General features: G+C 41.3%; 1 protein-coding gene across 4 annotated transcripts in view; it reads right to left on the bottom strand.

Annotated features, from left to right (window-relative positions):
- PCK1 (phosphoenolpyruvate carboxykinase 1) overlaps positions 1-15,157 on the bottom strand; it is a 30,272-nt gene extending 15,115 nt beyond the window's left edge. Inside the window, exons 1-5 of one of the 4 annotated variants that reach the window (XM_042465433.1) lie at positions 14,700-15,157; positions 12,637-12,922; positions 10,402-10,583; positions 6,363-6,566; positions 5,283-5,470 (exon numbers count right to left, since the gene is read on the bottom strand). In XM_042465433.1, the coding sequence (XP_042321367.1) occupies positions 5,283-5,470; positions 6,363-6,566; positions 10,402-10,583; positions 12,637-12,860 (798 nt within the window). In that variant the 5' untranslated portion in view covers positions 12,861-12,922; positions 14,700-15,157. The remainder of the gene's footprint in view (positions 1-5,282; positions 5,471-6,362; positions 6,567-10,401; positions 10,584-12,636; positions 12,923-14,699) is intronic. The other 3 variants (XM_042465432.1, XM_042465430.1, XM_042465429.1) reach the window with 3 other exon arrangements.
- Positions 15,158-16,251: the final 1,094 nt, after the last annotated feature.

Raw genomic sequence — 16,251 nt, forward strand, 5'->3', positions numbered from 1 at the left:
CACATTTTTTGCGCTGGTACACACTGAACTGGAAAAACCAGAGCAGTTCAAATCTTCTGTGTTCTGTGTTATAAACACTGCACTTAACTGGGGATACAGTGGTGCCTTGGGGATTATGGATCTGTACAGAGCTAAAAAATCCCATTATTTCAGAAGTTCTTACAAATCAGCTTCACCAGTACAGTTGCGCTCATAAAACAACTGGAGGGTGTGAGGCTCAATGAGAGAGGCTTGCCAAAGGTTCCCAGGTGGGCAATACCTCACATGGCTGAGCTGTGATTTTTCATCTGGGAATAGCCAAATTCAGTGCCTTAGGCTCCCGCTTGCAATATTATACTAAAAGAGCATCCTCCTTTCCAATTTTGATTCGTAGAAATTTTCAAAGGGATAACTGTTTTAGGATATAATGGAAAGGGAAGGGTGAAAGAACCAGGCATCGCTTTTGAGCTTATAGTGCTTATCATACTAATTAGTTGTTTCAGGCTGTTCTGCTTGAAAAGAGCTTCTCCCATCCTCAGAAAGGTAGCGGAAAGGTAATGCACTCTTTTGCATCATTACTGTGTTTACACTTCAGTGGCATTAGTTCTTGTGTTTGCTTTCTTGCACGGCAATACCAGTTACATCATCCTGTTTGCTCTGCTCTATCTATTCTGCTCCAGCAGGGGTTTTTAAACCAAACAAACAAGAAGACATAACTGCACAAGTGCACAATAATATAGCTATGCTATTCTGGACCCCGATTTCCCCCCTAAATTGGGAAGCTGAACACACAGCACACCACTGCCAGCATTTTTTCTAAGCTTTTTCTATACCCCCATCACAAACCAACACTTGTCCAGTTCTGCTTTTGTATATTATTCTTCAATTTTTTGTATATTTACTCTTTAAATTATCCATGAACCCCTCTAGACATTATTCCTCAATAGCATCACAGCAGAATTGTGCTATTTCACCACTCCCTTTATATTAAAATAAATAAAAACTACACAATTTAATATGCCATATATACTCCTATATAAGTCAACATATTTTGTCCAAAAAATTGAGCCAAAAAACCTGGGTCAATTTATACATAGGTCAATACAATAATACTCTCTTCCCCAGTCTGGCTGTCTCCCAAAGGGACAGCTGGGCAGTGGAGGAGGAGGGAAGGCAAGCCCTCATCCCCCCCCCCCCCAAGCCTTGTCCAGGCTGCCCCATGGGAGACACCCAGGGTGCGGAGGAGGAGGGAAGACAAGCACTTGCCTCTGAAGCCCCGAGCTGCAGAGGGGGAAGAAGGACAGGCCCTCACCCCTCAAGCTTCCTCCCCATCCCGGCTGTCTCCGGAGGGAACATTTGGGCTGTGGAGGAGGAGGAAGGGTACTGACACCCTGAGTTTTTACCCTCGACATATCCACGAGTCATATCAAAATCCCTAAATTTATCCCCAAAACCTTCTTTCAACTTATACATGAGGTCAACATAGTAGAGCATATACAGTAGGTTTAATATAAGTTTAAAATAATGTTTTTTAACAAGTACTCCAGAGAATGGAGGACAGTATACAGCTGTTCTTTTGGGGGACTCTTGGGAGCCCTGGTGTCCTCCCAACCAAACCATCAGAAGTAGTCTGAGGTTCACCTGCAGGTGAACCTTGAGGAATCCCCAAGGGATGACCAATGAAACCATACTCACACCACTATGCCTACTATGCTTCCAGTATCACAGTGAAGCAGAACAAGACATTTGCATCAAAGTGGTTACTTAAAGTTGTTTAGTACTCATTAATGGATTATTTTAAGTCGGAAAAGAATCGGTTTCCAAATGATGCAACAGCAGTATAGCACCGAGAAATCCACAGTGTAATGCAATGAAGTCCAAGCAAAGACAGAACTAATGCAGTATAGTTGTAGTATATAAACTCCTTATTAATTTATATTAGTATGAGCTTTTATGAGTATCTAAAGTGCATCTGAAGAAGTTGATTATTATCTGCAAAAGCTGATGCAAAAATAAAACACTTTCAAAGGTGCTGTTTGGTTTCTTCACACACACACTACTCTATTTTATGATGCCTAAATGTAACAGTGCTTCCACTATTGATTGTTTTCCCCCCAGATCCTCCTGTCCTTATTAGCAGTTGCATATATTGCCTTGTTTCCAACCAGTTGTAAGCCTCTTACCACTACCATAAACCTTTTCTGATGCTGTAATTTTTTAAGAATAATTTTCATTATTTTTAACACAGTCTAACTTACAATGCAAACAAAGATTTTACAAAATGGAGTGGTGGGGAGAAGGAAAAGAAAAGTAAAAATGAAAAAAAAAGAGAGAAGAGGGAGGATGGAGAGAGAGAAGGGACATACAACTAATACATAGTAGGGTTCTGACCTCCCAAGCCTGACTGTAATGAAAATTAAAATCAAAGAGATATTGTGCTAAAATTACTAATAACCAGATTCACAGATTATTACATAGTTAGTTTTTTATTGCTCAAAAAGTCTATAAAGAGTTTCCAATTTTCAAAAAGTTTTCAGTTTCTTATCCTTTAGTACCCACATTATTTTCACCATTTGGGCTAACTCAGCAACCTTAACAAGCCATTCTTTCATCATCAGTGCTTCTCTCCAAGTTTGAGCAAAAAATATTCCTGCTGCTGTCATATATTGAAGAAGTAATTCCTGTTATTTTTATTTCTTCCACTTGTTTGCTTTATGCTTGTAAAATTATAAACCATCTCATTCCTATTTACAATTTCTTAAATTAGAATAAAAGCAGCAGCAATAGCAATTGCTGTAATTTTTAATGTTTATGGGCAGGACCCAAAGAAATGTGCAGATATTTCAAAGACCCAGATATTTCAAAGACCCAACCTTATTAACTAAGGTTGAAATCATACAAACAGTTGTATGTAAGTATACCCCATTGAACACAGGGGTACTTACTATTCAACATACAGTGTGGGAGAAAAGGATTCAAATGGTGTTCAGGATATGGATGATATTCAATATTTCAAAGGTGGGGAGAAGAATGTAAAAGAATTAACATACACATAAATCCCCAAATTATTCAGGTGCATTAAAACTGGATTACAACCTAGCTATATATACTTGCATTCACAAAGTGGAGGCTGAGTATCTGGGTACTTCACAAAGTAATAAAATGTACTGTATATACTCATGTATAAGTCTAAAAATTTAGGTTAAAAATTTGACCCCCAAAACCTGAGTCAACTTATACATGGGTCAATGTAAATACTGTACTTTTACTCATGTAACTATTCCCTGGTAAACGAAAAAAGTTTAGTCTGCCCTGGAAGCACTGACCCTCTTCTACACTTTCATCCATCCAGCCTTTACTATAAGCACAAATAGTTATGCCTGTAGGTTTTTTGGAATTGTTTTCCTTTGCTTTGTCTTTTACATCCTTCATTACATGGCCCTCAGCTTATCCTTCGGTCATATCAAAATCCATAATTTTGGCCCCAAAACCTGCTCTCAACTTATACATGAGGTTGACTTATAGTCAAGTATATATGGTAAATGAGATCTACAAGTCAGCATCTACAAGATCAAACTAACAACTTCTCTTGTTTAGATATTCTCAGAACCATGCTATTTAGCATTTTTAGTTGTCAGGAGTAGTCAAACATGGTAGCATTTTTCTACCACTGGAAAATATACTATTTTTAACTATAACTCCCTTAATCCCCCTGCCAGCATGACTTTAAGGACTGTAGCTATTGTTTGTTGTTGTTAACTGCCCTTGAGTCTGCAATCCTGTGGATGAGACATCTCCAAGACTTTCTGGCCGCCACTGCTTTGCTTAGGTCCTATAGATTCAAGCCCATGGCCTCCCTGATTGAGTCCATTCATCTGGTGTGCAGTCTTCCACTCTTTCTACTGCCTTCTAACTTCCCTAGCATTATCGTCATTTCTAGTGAGCCATGCCTTCTCATGATGTGGCCAAAGTACGACAGCCTCCGTTTGGTCATCTTGGCTTTCAGGGAGAGTTCCAGATTAATCTGTTAAAGGACCCACTTGTTTCTCTTCTTGGTCATCCATGATAACCTCAGAGCTCTTTGCCAGCACCACATCTCAAATAAGTTGATTTTCTTTCAGTCAGCTTTCTTCACTGTCCAGCTCTCACATGGTGATGGGGAATATAATAGATTGGATGATTCTGACTTTAGTGCTTAGTTGTATATCTTTACAATTTAGGATATTAGCTGATTCTTTTATGGCTGTCCTTCACATTCCTGCTCTTCTTCTTACTTCTTTACTGCAGTCTCCATTTTGATCAATGTTTGGTCCAAGGTATGGGAAATCTTTTAACTACTTCGATTTCCTCCTTATCTAAGTTGAATTTATTAATATCTTCCATGGTTATTATTTTTGTTTATGTTCAACAGTAAGCCTGCCTTTGCACTTTCTTCCTTGACCTTCTTTAGTAACTGATGTTTGTGATGTTTTCCACAAGTAGTGTGGTGTCATCTGCATATCTTAGATTGGTGATGTTGCTTCCTCCTATCTTTACTCCACCATCTTCTGAGTCTAATCATGCTCTTCCTATATTTTTTTGCATACATGTTGAACAAATAGGGTGATAGAATGCAGCCTTGCCTAACCTTTTTGCCAATTGGGAACCATTCTATTTCTCCATGTTCTGTTCTAACTGTAGCCTCTTGCCCTAAGTACAGATTTCTCATCAGGTAGTGAGTGGCACTCCCATGTCTTTGAGTGCCATACATTACTTTTCATGACCTATGCAGTCAAAGGTTTTGCCACTCTTTGTATGTACATTTTTTGTGTCATTGATACAAATGCAGGAGTAACCTTGTCCAAAAATCTTGGCACTCTTGCGTTATGCAAAGCTGAAAATGTGAAACAGAAACTAGAAGAAATAGAATGATTGTTGGCTGAACTTCAGCCAAAACCCTGATCATCAGAGTTTACACTATGTCATTTTGATTTGCAAACACATATAGGGAACTTTGATGATGTGAAGAGGGCACTGAAGCCAGGAACTCGAAGGCAGGAAAGGGTAAAGCATCTTCACTAGTTTTTCTATTTCATGTTGTCCATCTTCAAAGCTTTTCTTTATGGGGTCATGGGGAAAGTAAAGTATTTGCTATACTCATTTCTGTGTGCAGATCTTGCTTGGCTCTAAGGTGAAGTGCTTTAAAACATTTCATAGCACTTGCCAATTAAATGTTTTTTTAAAAAATGTAGTGTGAGCACCCCCTAGCTGCTGAATTGACAGGGTCTTAAATAATGTATTTACAGTATTAAAATATTTCCTACCAGCATGTGTTCAGCAAGCCAGCCCTCTTCCTTGGCAATCCTACTGGCAATCCTGAGAGCAAAGCACTTTTTTCCAAGCAGGGAATTTCCTCCATAACCACTTCCAAAAGAAATGATTTCTCTGTGATCGGGGATGTGAGCAATTAGAGTCAAATCTGGGTTACATGGCCAGTTATTTACCTGAGCCCCTAAAAATACAAAGGACAGTTTGTTACATCTTGTTACTAGTTACCTAGAGAAAAATGTAACTTTTCTATTTTATCATGCATCATTTCTAAACTGGAATATATGTTTACCCCCCTCTCCCTGCTTTAGTGCAATAACTAAAGCAGAGTTGCAATTCTTGTTTTCTGTCACTAGGTGTCCCTGCAATGCTCTTTGCACAGCTAGTACTTGACCACTACAGTAGTGGCCAACTGCCTTCAAAAATAGCCAATACATCATTTACAGCTGGCCCTCCACATTTGCAGTTTTGACTTTTGCAGATTTCATTATTAATGGATTTGATTAATATGTTCTCTCTAAGAATCTCTAGGTCCTCCAGCATGGCTATTGTCAACTTCTGCCAAAAGTCACACTAGAGGACCTAGAGATTCCTAGAGAGAACACTTCTCTAGGCATTTGAAGGTCCTCCAGCACAATTTCATGGTCAACTTTTGGCAGATCTTGACCACAGAATTGCCCCAGTGGACCAGGAGATTCCTAGACAATAGTTCTTGCAGGTTAAAAAAAACCCAACATTTTTTTTATTTGCGGTTTTTCCATCTTCACAGAGGTCCAGTGCCCCAAACCCCAGTGGCTGTGGAGGGTCCACTGTATTTTCTCCAACAGAGATGTAAGGAATCCATTTCTGTGGATCCAAAGCCATACAGTACTTAACTTGCACAACCAAACTAGGGCAAATGACAGGCCTGAAATGACACTGTTGGTGGCATTTTTAATGAGCAATCTCTGATCTACTACTGTTCAATGTCTTAATAAAATTAATACCTGAAAAATCTGAAAAATAAATCTGCCAGAATAGTGTGCTAGATCAATACAATAATAAGGATTGTACATCTTGGCTTGAAATATGCTTACTTTTTAAAGGTAAAGGACACCCAACAGAATGGAGGCATTTTACAAATTCACCATTGCCAAGAGCTTCTAGGACCGATGTTCCCATCCGTGTCATGATTCTCATGCTGGCCACCACATAAGGAGAATCCGTCAGTTGAATCCCAAACTTTGACAAAGGAGAACCAATTGGCCCCATGCTGAATGGAATGACATACATGGTGCGTCCTCCAAAAAGAAACAGAATAGAGATTTAGAAACAGCAACTATGGAAATGTATGGCCAAGATCATTCACTATGCTTATATAGTGTAAGTTTACACACAGTGATTGCACGACACCATTCTGCTGAATTCTAATGTACAATCAACTGTGTCTGATCATTGTTCCCTTATGTAACAGGGAATTCACAGTGGCTGTTTCTGCAACCCTAGTGAAGAAAATACAGTTGGCCTTTCACATTTGCAGCTTTGACTTTTACAGATTTGATTATTCACAGATTTGAATAATATGCTCTCTCTAGGAATATCTAGGTCCTCCAGTGCAATTCTGTTGTCAACTTCTGCCAGAAGTCACACCGGAGGACCTAGAGATTCCTGGAGAAAACACTTCTCTAGGCACTTGTAGATCCTCCAGCACAAGTTTATGGTCAACTTCTGGCAGATCTTGACCACATAATTGTCCTGGAAGACCTCAGGATTCCTAGAGAGATGCTCTCCCAGGTAAAGATATTGGGTTTTTTAATTTGCAGTTTTCCCACTTTCACAGGGTCCTGTGTCCCTAACTCCAGCAAATGTGGAGGGTCCACTGTAGTACATCGCAACTGCATGGCTGGAATCCTGGAATCCAGCTAGAGTAAACCTATTGAATCAATAGATGGATGGTGAGTTAACACACAGGTAAATGCAACTGATTAAATGGCTTTACTCTAGTGAGATTAACAATAAAATTTAGACCAGAGTGGTCCAAGTGTGACCGCTGTGCCAAATGGAGCTCCAAGACCTGTTTTCATGGACTTCAGCACCCCTGAAGGTCAACTTTTGATTTTAGAAATTTGTTCTAAAATGTCTTAAAATGATCTCTGGGTAGTGTGGAGGGCAATTCTACCACTACCAATCCTAGCCTTCTACAGCTGCTCAACTCTGAAATGGTTACACATGTGAAATTCCACTTACACAAGCATGAACTAAATATATGCATTGCACAATGGCCAAGTAAAGTACAACCACTTGTAGAAGGGACCTTATTTATGTGTATGGCACCAGCAGGATTCCAGCCGGTGTCAGCTCCTTATTCCACACATTTTTAAACATTCTCTCCAGACTCTTTACTTTTCCTTTTTCCTTTTTGGTATGTTAGAAGTATTTTATAAAATAGAAGCTGAATACTAATACCTTTAAAGGTGATTGGCAGCTGTCAAAAGCAGGTATATAGCAGCACGTTTGTAAATTCCAATTTGTATGAGCTAACGATGGGGGTTTACTGCAAGTCTCAGCTATAATTTCCCTATCTTGTTGGCTACACTGAGCCTAAAGGATGTTGTTGTTGTTGTGTGCCTTCAAGGCATTTCTGAGTTAGGGCAACCCTAAGGTGACCCTGTCACCATGTTTTCTTGTCATAATGCTTTCAGAGGAAGTTTGCCCTTGCTGCCTTTCTCTGAAGTTAAGAGAATATGACTTGCTGCAGATGACTGAGTCAGTTTCCATGGCATATCAGGGATTCAGACACTTAAAGATAGACAGGAACAACAAGAAGCCAACAATCCTATGCTGGGAGAAAGGTGGGATATAAAATAGGTAGGTAGGTAGGTAGGAAGACACACAGACAGATGATAGACAGGGTTTTTTTTTTTTTTTTGCAAGAAATCCAGCTGTGCACAGGAAACAAGGCTGTAGTTTCATTTCTTTTTTGCAGAGAGTTGGAGTTAATATGATAGAGCACAGATGGAGGCAATTCTTGAGGGAAGCAGATGCCACACATATGTATCATTTTCCACCCTAGACTCTCACACCCACCCATTTATCCAGAAATGAAAAAGAGAGAAGCCTTCTCTATTTTGACAGGTGGGGGGACATGAATGCTGGACAGAGATTAAAGGACGGAGGTGAGAAAGAGGAAGCCCAGCCAGGAGGACATTACAGTAATCCAGTCATGAGATCACTAGGGCATGCTGCACGCATTATCACTTCCACCCACCGCTCTGACCACATCTCTCCTGTGTTGGCATCCCTTCACTGGCTCCCTCTCCCTTTCCACATCCAGTACAAGATCCTGCTGTCGACATTCAAAGCCCTCCATGGACTGGCCCCTCCTTACTTATCAGACCTTCTTTCTCCTCACCTTCCCACTCAGGCCCTCTGTTCTGGTAGTCAAGGGTTCCTGTCTCAGCCCAGGATTTCCTCTGCCCCATCCCGGATTCGCCCCTTTTCACTTGCTGCCCCTCACTCCTGGAACCTTCTTCCCCCACAAGCAAGAGCCATCACTTCTTTAACTAGCTTCAAAACGGAGTTGAAAACCACCCTGTTCAGAGAAGCCTTCCCAGGCATTGCATAATTGTCGCTTACTATCTGATGTTCTTTTGTTGCCTGTTTATCGAACCATTTCCTGTATTGCTATGTATTGTATATGTATTATCCTACTTGAGAGTATGTATTTTCCCTGGATGAAGATTAACCTTCCATTTTGAAGCCAAGCCCTCCCTCCAGTCCATCTGCCTTGGTCCAGGCCTTGGAGGTAGAGAGGAACTGTTTACCCTTTCCCTCCACCACTCCCTTCTTCTTCTGTGTCATGTCTTTTTAGATTGTAAGCCCGAGGGCAGGGAACCGTCTAACTAAAAAGATTGCATGTACAGCGCTGTGTAAATTTACAGAGCTTCATAAATAAAGGTTAATAATAATAATAATAATAATAATGGGGGCAGCAATCAAATGGAGAACTGTAACTCCTAGAGCTGTGCTCCCTGAAGACAAGTTTATCTGGCTTGGGCTCAATTCTTTTGGCAATGGAAGGGGGCTCAGGAGGTTTTCAGGAACCACACAAAAAACCCTCTGGGCAGCAGATGAGTCATGGGATACATTTCACTTTTCACATGATTTTAAAGTTTCTGTTGTGCTTCAAAAACCAGCAGGACCTATTTGGCCAGAGTCAGCTATGTCGAAAAAATTAATCAATACATTTGTTGCTGCATGTCATGAAGCTGTTTCCCACTTATGCAACACTAGTTGACTCTACTGTGGGGTTTTCTTGGCAACATTTATTTCTAAGTTTGTCATTCCACTGATGCTGAGAGAGTGTGACTTGCCTAAGGACACTCAGAGGGTTTTACAGCCATGCTGGGAATTTAACGCTGATCTCCAAAGTCATAGCCCAGCTCTCAAACCACTATACCATACTGGTTGTCTATCAGCCTATGGCAATACCATGAATTTCATCATGTTTTCTTAGGCAAGGCAAATTCAGGTGATTTTACAAGTTCTTTCTTCTGAAATATCACCTACAGCATGGTTGAGCAGGGGATTCTAAACCTGGTCTCCCAGTTTTCTCATCCAACACTCAAACCACCAGATGATACTGGCTTCGAACGTGTCCATTATTTGAATTTATGTGCTTCTGTCACATACTGTCCTAATTTAACAGAGAGAGTCCCAATTAATCCTCTACAGTCCCACTTTTTCATCTGCTTTTAAAATGTCCTAGTTTCTCTTCCTTCCTCCAATTTTCTTCATTTTTCCTCAACTTACTTCAATTGCTACAAATTGAGTTCAAAGTGCAAAAATAGTTTGTACTCAGTTAACCCAGCAGGAGGGAGTAGAGAGAGGAGAGAAAGGGCAGAATATTGTCCTTCCTTGTAGGTTTGAGTGAAAGCAAACTGCAGCAATCATTCCTATCTTGTGTATTTTTTGTCACTAATAATTACTTTTGCTATCTTGATCACACTGATATTACCTGGCTATAAGTGTCACGGTTTTTATCTGTGAAACACTGGAGGATATGCTATCATACCCATGAATGGGAAGAAGATATTGTTTTATTCTAATCATGAATAATCTTTCTCATGCCATTACCTGCCATGCAGCCAGGGAATCTGACACTAAAGGCTTTCTCAAAATCTTCTTCTGACATCCAGCGTCCCAACTCGCTTACTCCACTTTTGGGGAGTGGGATGGTGTCTCGCTGCTCCTGAGTGACAATGACAGTTTTGCTTTCAATTCTTGCTACATCTCTTGGATCTGTGCAAGCCAACCAGCTGCAGGGAAAAGAAGCAAGACATTTACACTTTAGTCAGGTGGGTAGAGGTTTGTGCATTGGACCAGAACTCTGGGAGACCAGGGTTCAAATCCCTGCTCAGCCACAGAAACCCACTAGGTGACCTTGAGGAAATCACACTTTTTCAGCCTCAAAGGAAAGCAAATGGCAAACCCCCTTTCAACAAATCTTCCCAAGAAAACCCTGTGATAGGGTTGCCTTAAGTCAGAAACAACTTGGGTCTAATCTGCACTGCTTTAGCTGCTATGACTCCATCATATGGAATCCTGGGATTTGTAGTGTTGTGGCACCAGAGCTTGCTAAAATCTCTCAGAAAACTACAAACCCCAGAATTTCATAGCATTGAGCCATGGCAGTTAAAGCAGCACCAAAGTGCATTGTTTCTGCAGTGCAGATAAGACCTTAAAGGAACACAACAACACATAGATCATAAAACTTGACAGAAATGCAATATCTTGTCTTCTTATTTCAAGACTATCTACAACAATGGAGTATTTGTTTGTGAAAGGAATATTATTTATACTAGACACAATGCACTGACTCCTGTCGAAGTTTTGCTGATTTAACTGGATTTATTCCTGATGACACGTTTGAAGAGTAGAGATCCTGTTAAATTCTGCTAAACGCTTAGGAGTTTTTAAACACATTGTTGTCAAAATAGGCTATCTTGCTCAACATATCCCAAACTGGTATCCTCTAGGCTTACTGAACTGCAATTCCAAAAATTCCCCAGCTAGCTGTGGGGTTCTAGAAGTGGTAATCCAACAGATCTGGAGAGTACGAGATTTGGGAAGGCTGATTCAATGCATGACCTAAGCCAGGTGTGGGGAAGTATAGCCTATAAGCCAGGTGTGGCCTCTGGACTCCATGTTTGTTGCCTTTGAAGACCCTCTAGGAGATCTTCAAAGCTCCATGAAAGCCCAAACTTAATTTTAGGGAGGTGATTTTGGGGACAATTGTCACTTCAAAATGGCTCCATAAATGCATCATTTTAACTTGCTCCTCTTCCCACTCAACCTTCTGTCTGCCTAAAATACTGAAAAACATCCTGGCCAAAAAGAACAGCAACCAGAAGTGGTATGATATCATAGAATCGTAGAGTGGGAAGAGACCACAAGGGCCTCGGCTTAAAGACCTCCAAGGAGGGAGACTCCAGTACACTCCGAGGGAGTGTGTTCCACTGTCGAACAGCCCTTACTGTCAGGAAGTTCCTCCTAATGATGTAGTGGAATCTCTGCTCCTGGAGCTTGCATGTCACTTTTGGTGCACCAAGATGATCCAGTGTGGTCCATCAAGGCAAAAAATGATCCTCACCCCTGGCCTCAGTGCACTTCTAACATCCCCAATGGGGAAGAATTTGTAGGAGATTTTCAAATGGAGCATGGTGGAGACTGATGACACCTTTATGATTTGAAATTTTGCAGACCTACAGGCATTGGATAAGAGGAAGCAAACAGCAGGCACTCCTACAAGGTTGCAGATGCTAACACTAGATCCTTAGAGAGAGATGTTAAAAGGAGAGACAGAGAAAAAGACTATATCCTAAGGTGTCTTCATCTCTCTTTCTCTCATTTCTTCCCCCTTCTAGGTATTCTGACTAAATATTTTCCCTTGCATCTCCTTCCCCTCTTCAAGTAGAGGAGGTAGACCCCGAAGTTTTGAAAAGTCTGTTTTATTTTAGACTATGGCCCAGCAGGGTCCTTAGGTGATCAACACTGAGTCTCATCAAATCTGTAAAGTAAATTTGAGAATTTTTGGAAAGTTCATATTGAAGAAAAAAGAAACACACACACACACAAACCCAGCAAAAATGTCACTCCTCCCTACATTAAAGCTACAGCTCCTCCATTTACAAAGTGGGTGCTCTATATAGGGATGAAATGCTACAAAGAAAAGGAAGGGCATTTTAAATCATACTTTCTCATAATAAAATAGCCAATGGGACCAAACAGCAGCTGATCAGTGGATCTTTCTACCAAGCTCCATCCATTCGCACTCCATTAGCAACCATACAACATTAGTTATGTTATTACCAGTTCTCATATTTCCCAAGCTTTTTAATCATGCCGTGTTCTTCCATGAGCTCGAGGATCTTCTTGTTCTCATCCTCCGAGCCATCACAGATGTGGATGGCCTCTGGCTGGCATAGCCTGGCATTGCTTTCAATGAAATTCCTTGCATCTAGTGCCAGAGTCTTCAGGTCCCCCTGGACAACCTTTGGGGGGATGCTCCTCTGTTTCTGCAGCTGGGATGGCATTGCTGCTTCTTGCCAGATGGTGAGGGGAATCTGGCTATATGACAGGTGATAAAAATAGCCAACTGGGAAACAAACAAACAAACAAACAAACAAAAAAAAAAAAAAAAAACAAATCCAGTGCCTTCCTGCGGTAAAGGAGATATAGGAAGGTATCTTATGATTTCCTTTTCTCTCTCCATGCCCTTTTTCTTTTGTGTCATGTCTTTTTTTAGATTTTAGATCTGAGGGCTGAGACTTTGTCTCCCAGCTTTCTACAAACTGAACTGAAAGCCACCCATACAAAGTAGGATATTAATTCAACTAGTCAATCAATCAGTTCCGAATTGCAGACCATTCATCTCCCTGGCTCAATATTATCAATATTATCTGCAGCAGGGGTCAGTAACTCCAAAGGTGTGGCAGTTTTCTCACCCATGCCCCCTAGTGGGGCACACCAGCATGCCAAAGCCCCCAGGCCCCCTAATTTTTTTTTTTAAAGCTGGATGATCTTTTGCCTAACCCCTCTGCTCAAACCTGCAGCAAAATACAGCAGTTTTGCTCCTGTTACTCCCCTTCCTGCACACCTTAAAGCTATTAGAAGCCAAAATAATTGGCCAAATATTGGCTGAAATCTAAACACAAAGTGAACAACATCACTTCTGGCTCATGTGGGGCCAGTTTTTTTATTATTATTTCAGGGGGGTTGAAGTGCAAAACCAATGCATTTTGCCTTTTTTTTTTTTTTTTTTTTTTTGCTGTTTTGGGGGTTTTTTGGGTCAAAAAAAAAATTTTAATCATAGAGTTGGAAGAGACCGCAAGGGCCATCCAGTCCAACCCCCTGCCATGCAGGAACTCCAGATCAAAGCATCCCCGACAGATGGCCATCCAGCCTCCGTTTGAAGACCTCCAAGGAGGGAGACTCCACTACACTCCTAAGAAGTGTGTTCCACTGTCGAAAATTTCCTAAATTTTGGTGGGTGGAGTTTGCAGGCCCATAGCTATATTTTTAGGGCCCCTGGGGCAGAAAGTACATTTGGGGGCCCTCCTTTTTCTGAGCGCATCATTGCCATGATGTGCAGTCACCGAGGCAATGATCCGGGGGAGAAAGTGACAACCTCTGGCCGCCCCTTTCTTCTCATCTGTGCAGCCCCTTAATTTAAAAGGTTCATTATACGTCACAAAAACTTCAGATATTCTGAGAAAGTACAAGATTTTCTTGTATTCTCTTTGGGGGCCCCTTTGGCTGGGGGCCCCGGGGCGGTGCTCCAGTTGCCCCAGCCTAGCTACAAGCCTGGGAGTTTGGGGGCTGCTGGAGCCACACTTTGAGCCCCAAGGATTGCACCTGGCCCATGGTCCGCATTTCTCCCACTCCTGGTCTATAGTGATAAACAGCAGTTATCCAGTGTTCTAGACAGGAATCTTTCTCCAACTCGCCTGAAGACAATGAGGATTGAAACTGTGCCCTTGCACTTGCAAAGCTGTTCTCTGTCATTAAGCTCTTCCCCATGTATTTTTCCCCAAATTACAGTTGGCTCTCCACATCTATGGATTTTTTTATCCACAGCTTCAACCATCCACAGCTTGAAAATATTGAAAAACACACACACACACACACACACACACACACACATAAATAATCCAAAAAACAAACCTTGTTTTTGCCATTTTGGATAAGGAACACCATTTTATTATCCATCGTATTTGATAGGACTTAAGCATCTACAGATTTTGGTATCCATGGGGGGTCCTAGAACCAAACCCCAGCAGATACCAAGGGCCCACTGTACATTAAAAAAAGCACATAAGATCACATTTTAATGATTAAAAAACCATGCAGCTAATATACTGTACAGTACTTACTTTTCTGAGTAAGACTCTGTATTTATCTTTGAACAGGATTTGGCTGGTCTTCTTGGGTAGTTAAGTGCTGCTCACTACAAGATCTCTGTGAGATCTCTAATTTTCCAGAATGCATCTTCACTTCTTAAATACTCTTCTTCTGTTCTGGTCCATCCCACTGACCGGAGCAAAAGAGGCCTGTCTGTTACGTCATTCTCTGAAAACGTGGCTCCTGGCTGTCAGCCAAGGATGGACCATGTCACCAGAAACAACTCACAACCACAGTCCCCCAAGAGTTTATCATTTAACCAATTTGATTAATAAGTGCTTGAAATTGAGACTTGTCAGCTTTTACCATCTCACTGTTTTCTTCCAAGCCAGTTTTACGAAACATCTTGGCCACGCCAACCTTTGGCCTAATTCTGTCCCAAACTAGGGAACTTGTCGTCACTTTTTCATACAAGTGAAATGCTGGGAGCTCACAGAGAAAGGGAGACCGGATGGTTGCAACAGCTGGGCAGTTATGTGTGCAATGGGTAGAAAAGCTGGTTGCGTCGTCACAGCAACTGGCCTTTGGCTGTAAACTGGAGGCTCGCCCCAGGCGTGTTTACTCTTGCCTTAGATATATCCTTTGGCATGGGGGAATAAGAGCGGGACTGAATAGCAGTGGGAAGGAAAGCAAGGGAATAAACAACATTTGCATGCAATGCACACAGTCCAGTTCCCATATTCCAGATAAACTGGGGTAAGGGAGCTTTAGTTCGGTAATGTTTCGAAGTTCATTGGTAAGATGTTTTCTGTCCTTTGTATCCTTGCATCACTCAGAAAGACTTCTCCTTCCCTTCCCCCTTCTTTCCTTCTCTTTCTCTCTTTTAAAAGAAAATAGCCTTAGTCCAAGCCAAACTCAAACACAAATCAGGGTCAATCCATGAAAGTTTCCCACTCGAAGGAAAGGACAAGATGGTATTCCTCTCCATTTCACATATAGAATCATAGAATATAGAATCATAGAGTTGGAAGAGACCACAAGGGCCATCCAGTCCAACTCCCTGCCATGCAGGAAACCACAATAAAAGCATCCCCGACAGATGGCCATCCAGCCTCTGTTTAAAGATTTAATAAACATGCCCTCCATTCCTTCATCCAAGTCATACATAAAGATGCTGAACAGGATTGGAAATTACCTGAAAGCACACAACACAAACACATATGTGTTTAAATGACAGGCTGTGAACAACTATTGTTGGTATGTAATGTATCCCTGTGTCTCAAACTCATAGTCTCAAACTGGGACAATCCTGAACTGACAAACTTAATTGCAATTGTGCATCTGAGGTAACATTTAAGGCTGTAACTTGATTTGCCAGTCAACATTAGTTTTAATTTATTTTGATGGTGATGTTTATTTATGAGTCAGTGAAAGAACTGCTGTGACAGCCAGTATGGGGTAGTGGTTTGAGCATTGGGACTATGACTCTGGAGATTAGTGCTAGAATTCTTGCTCAGCCATGGAAACCCACTGGTTGACCTTGGGCAAGTCATACTGTCTCAACCTCAGAGGAAGGCAATAGCA

The sequence above is a fragment of the Sceloporus undulatus genome, chromosome 4 (assembly GCF_019175285.1).
Source record: "Sceloporus undulatus isolate JIND9_A2432 ecotype Alabama chromosome 4, SceUnd_v1.1, whole genome shotgun sequence".
Classification (NCBI taxonomy): domain Eukaryota; kingdom Metazoa; phylum Chordata; class Lepidosauria; order Squamata; family Phrynosomatidae; genus Sceloporus; species Sceloporus undulatus.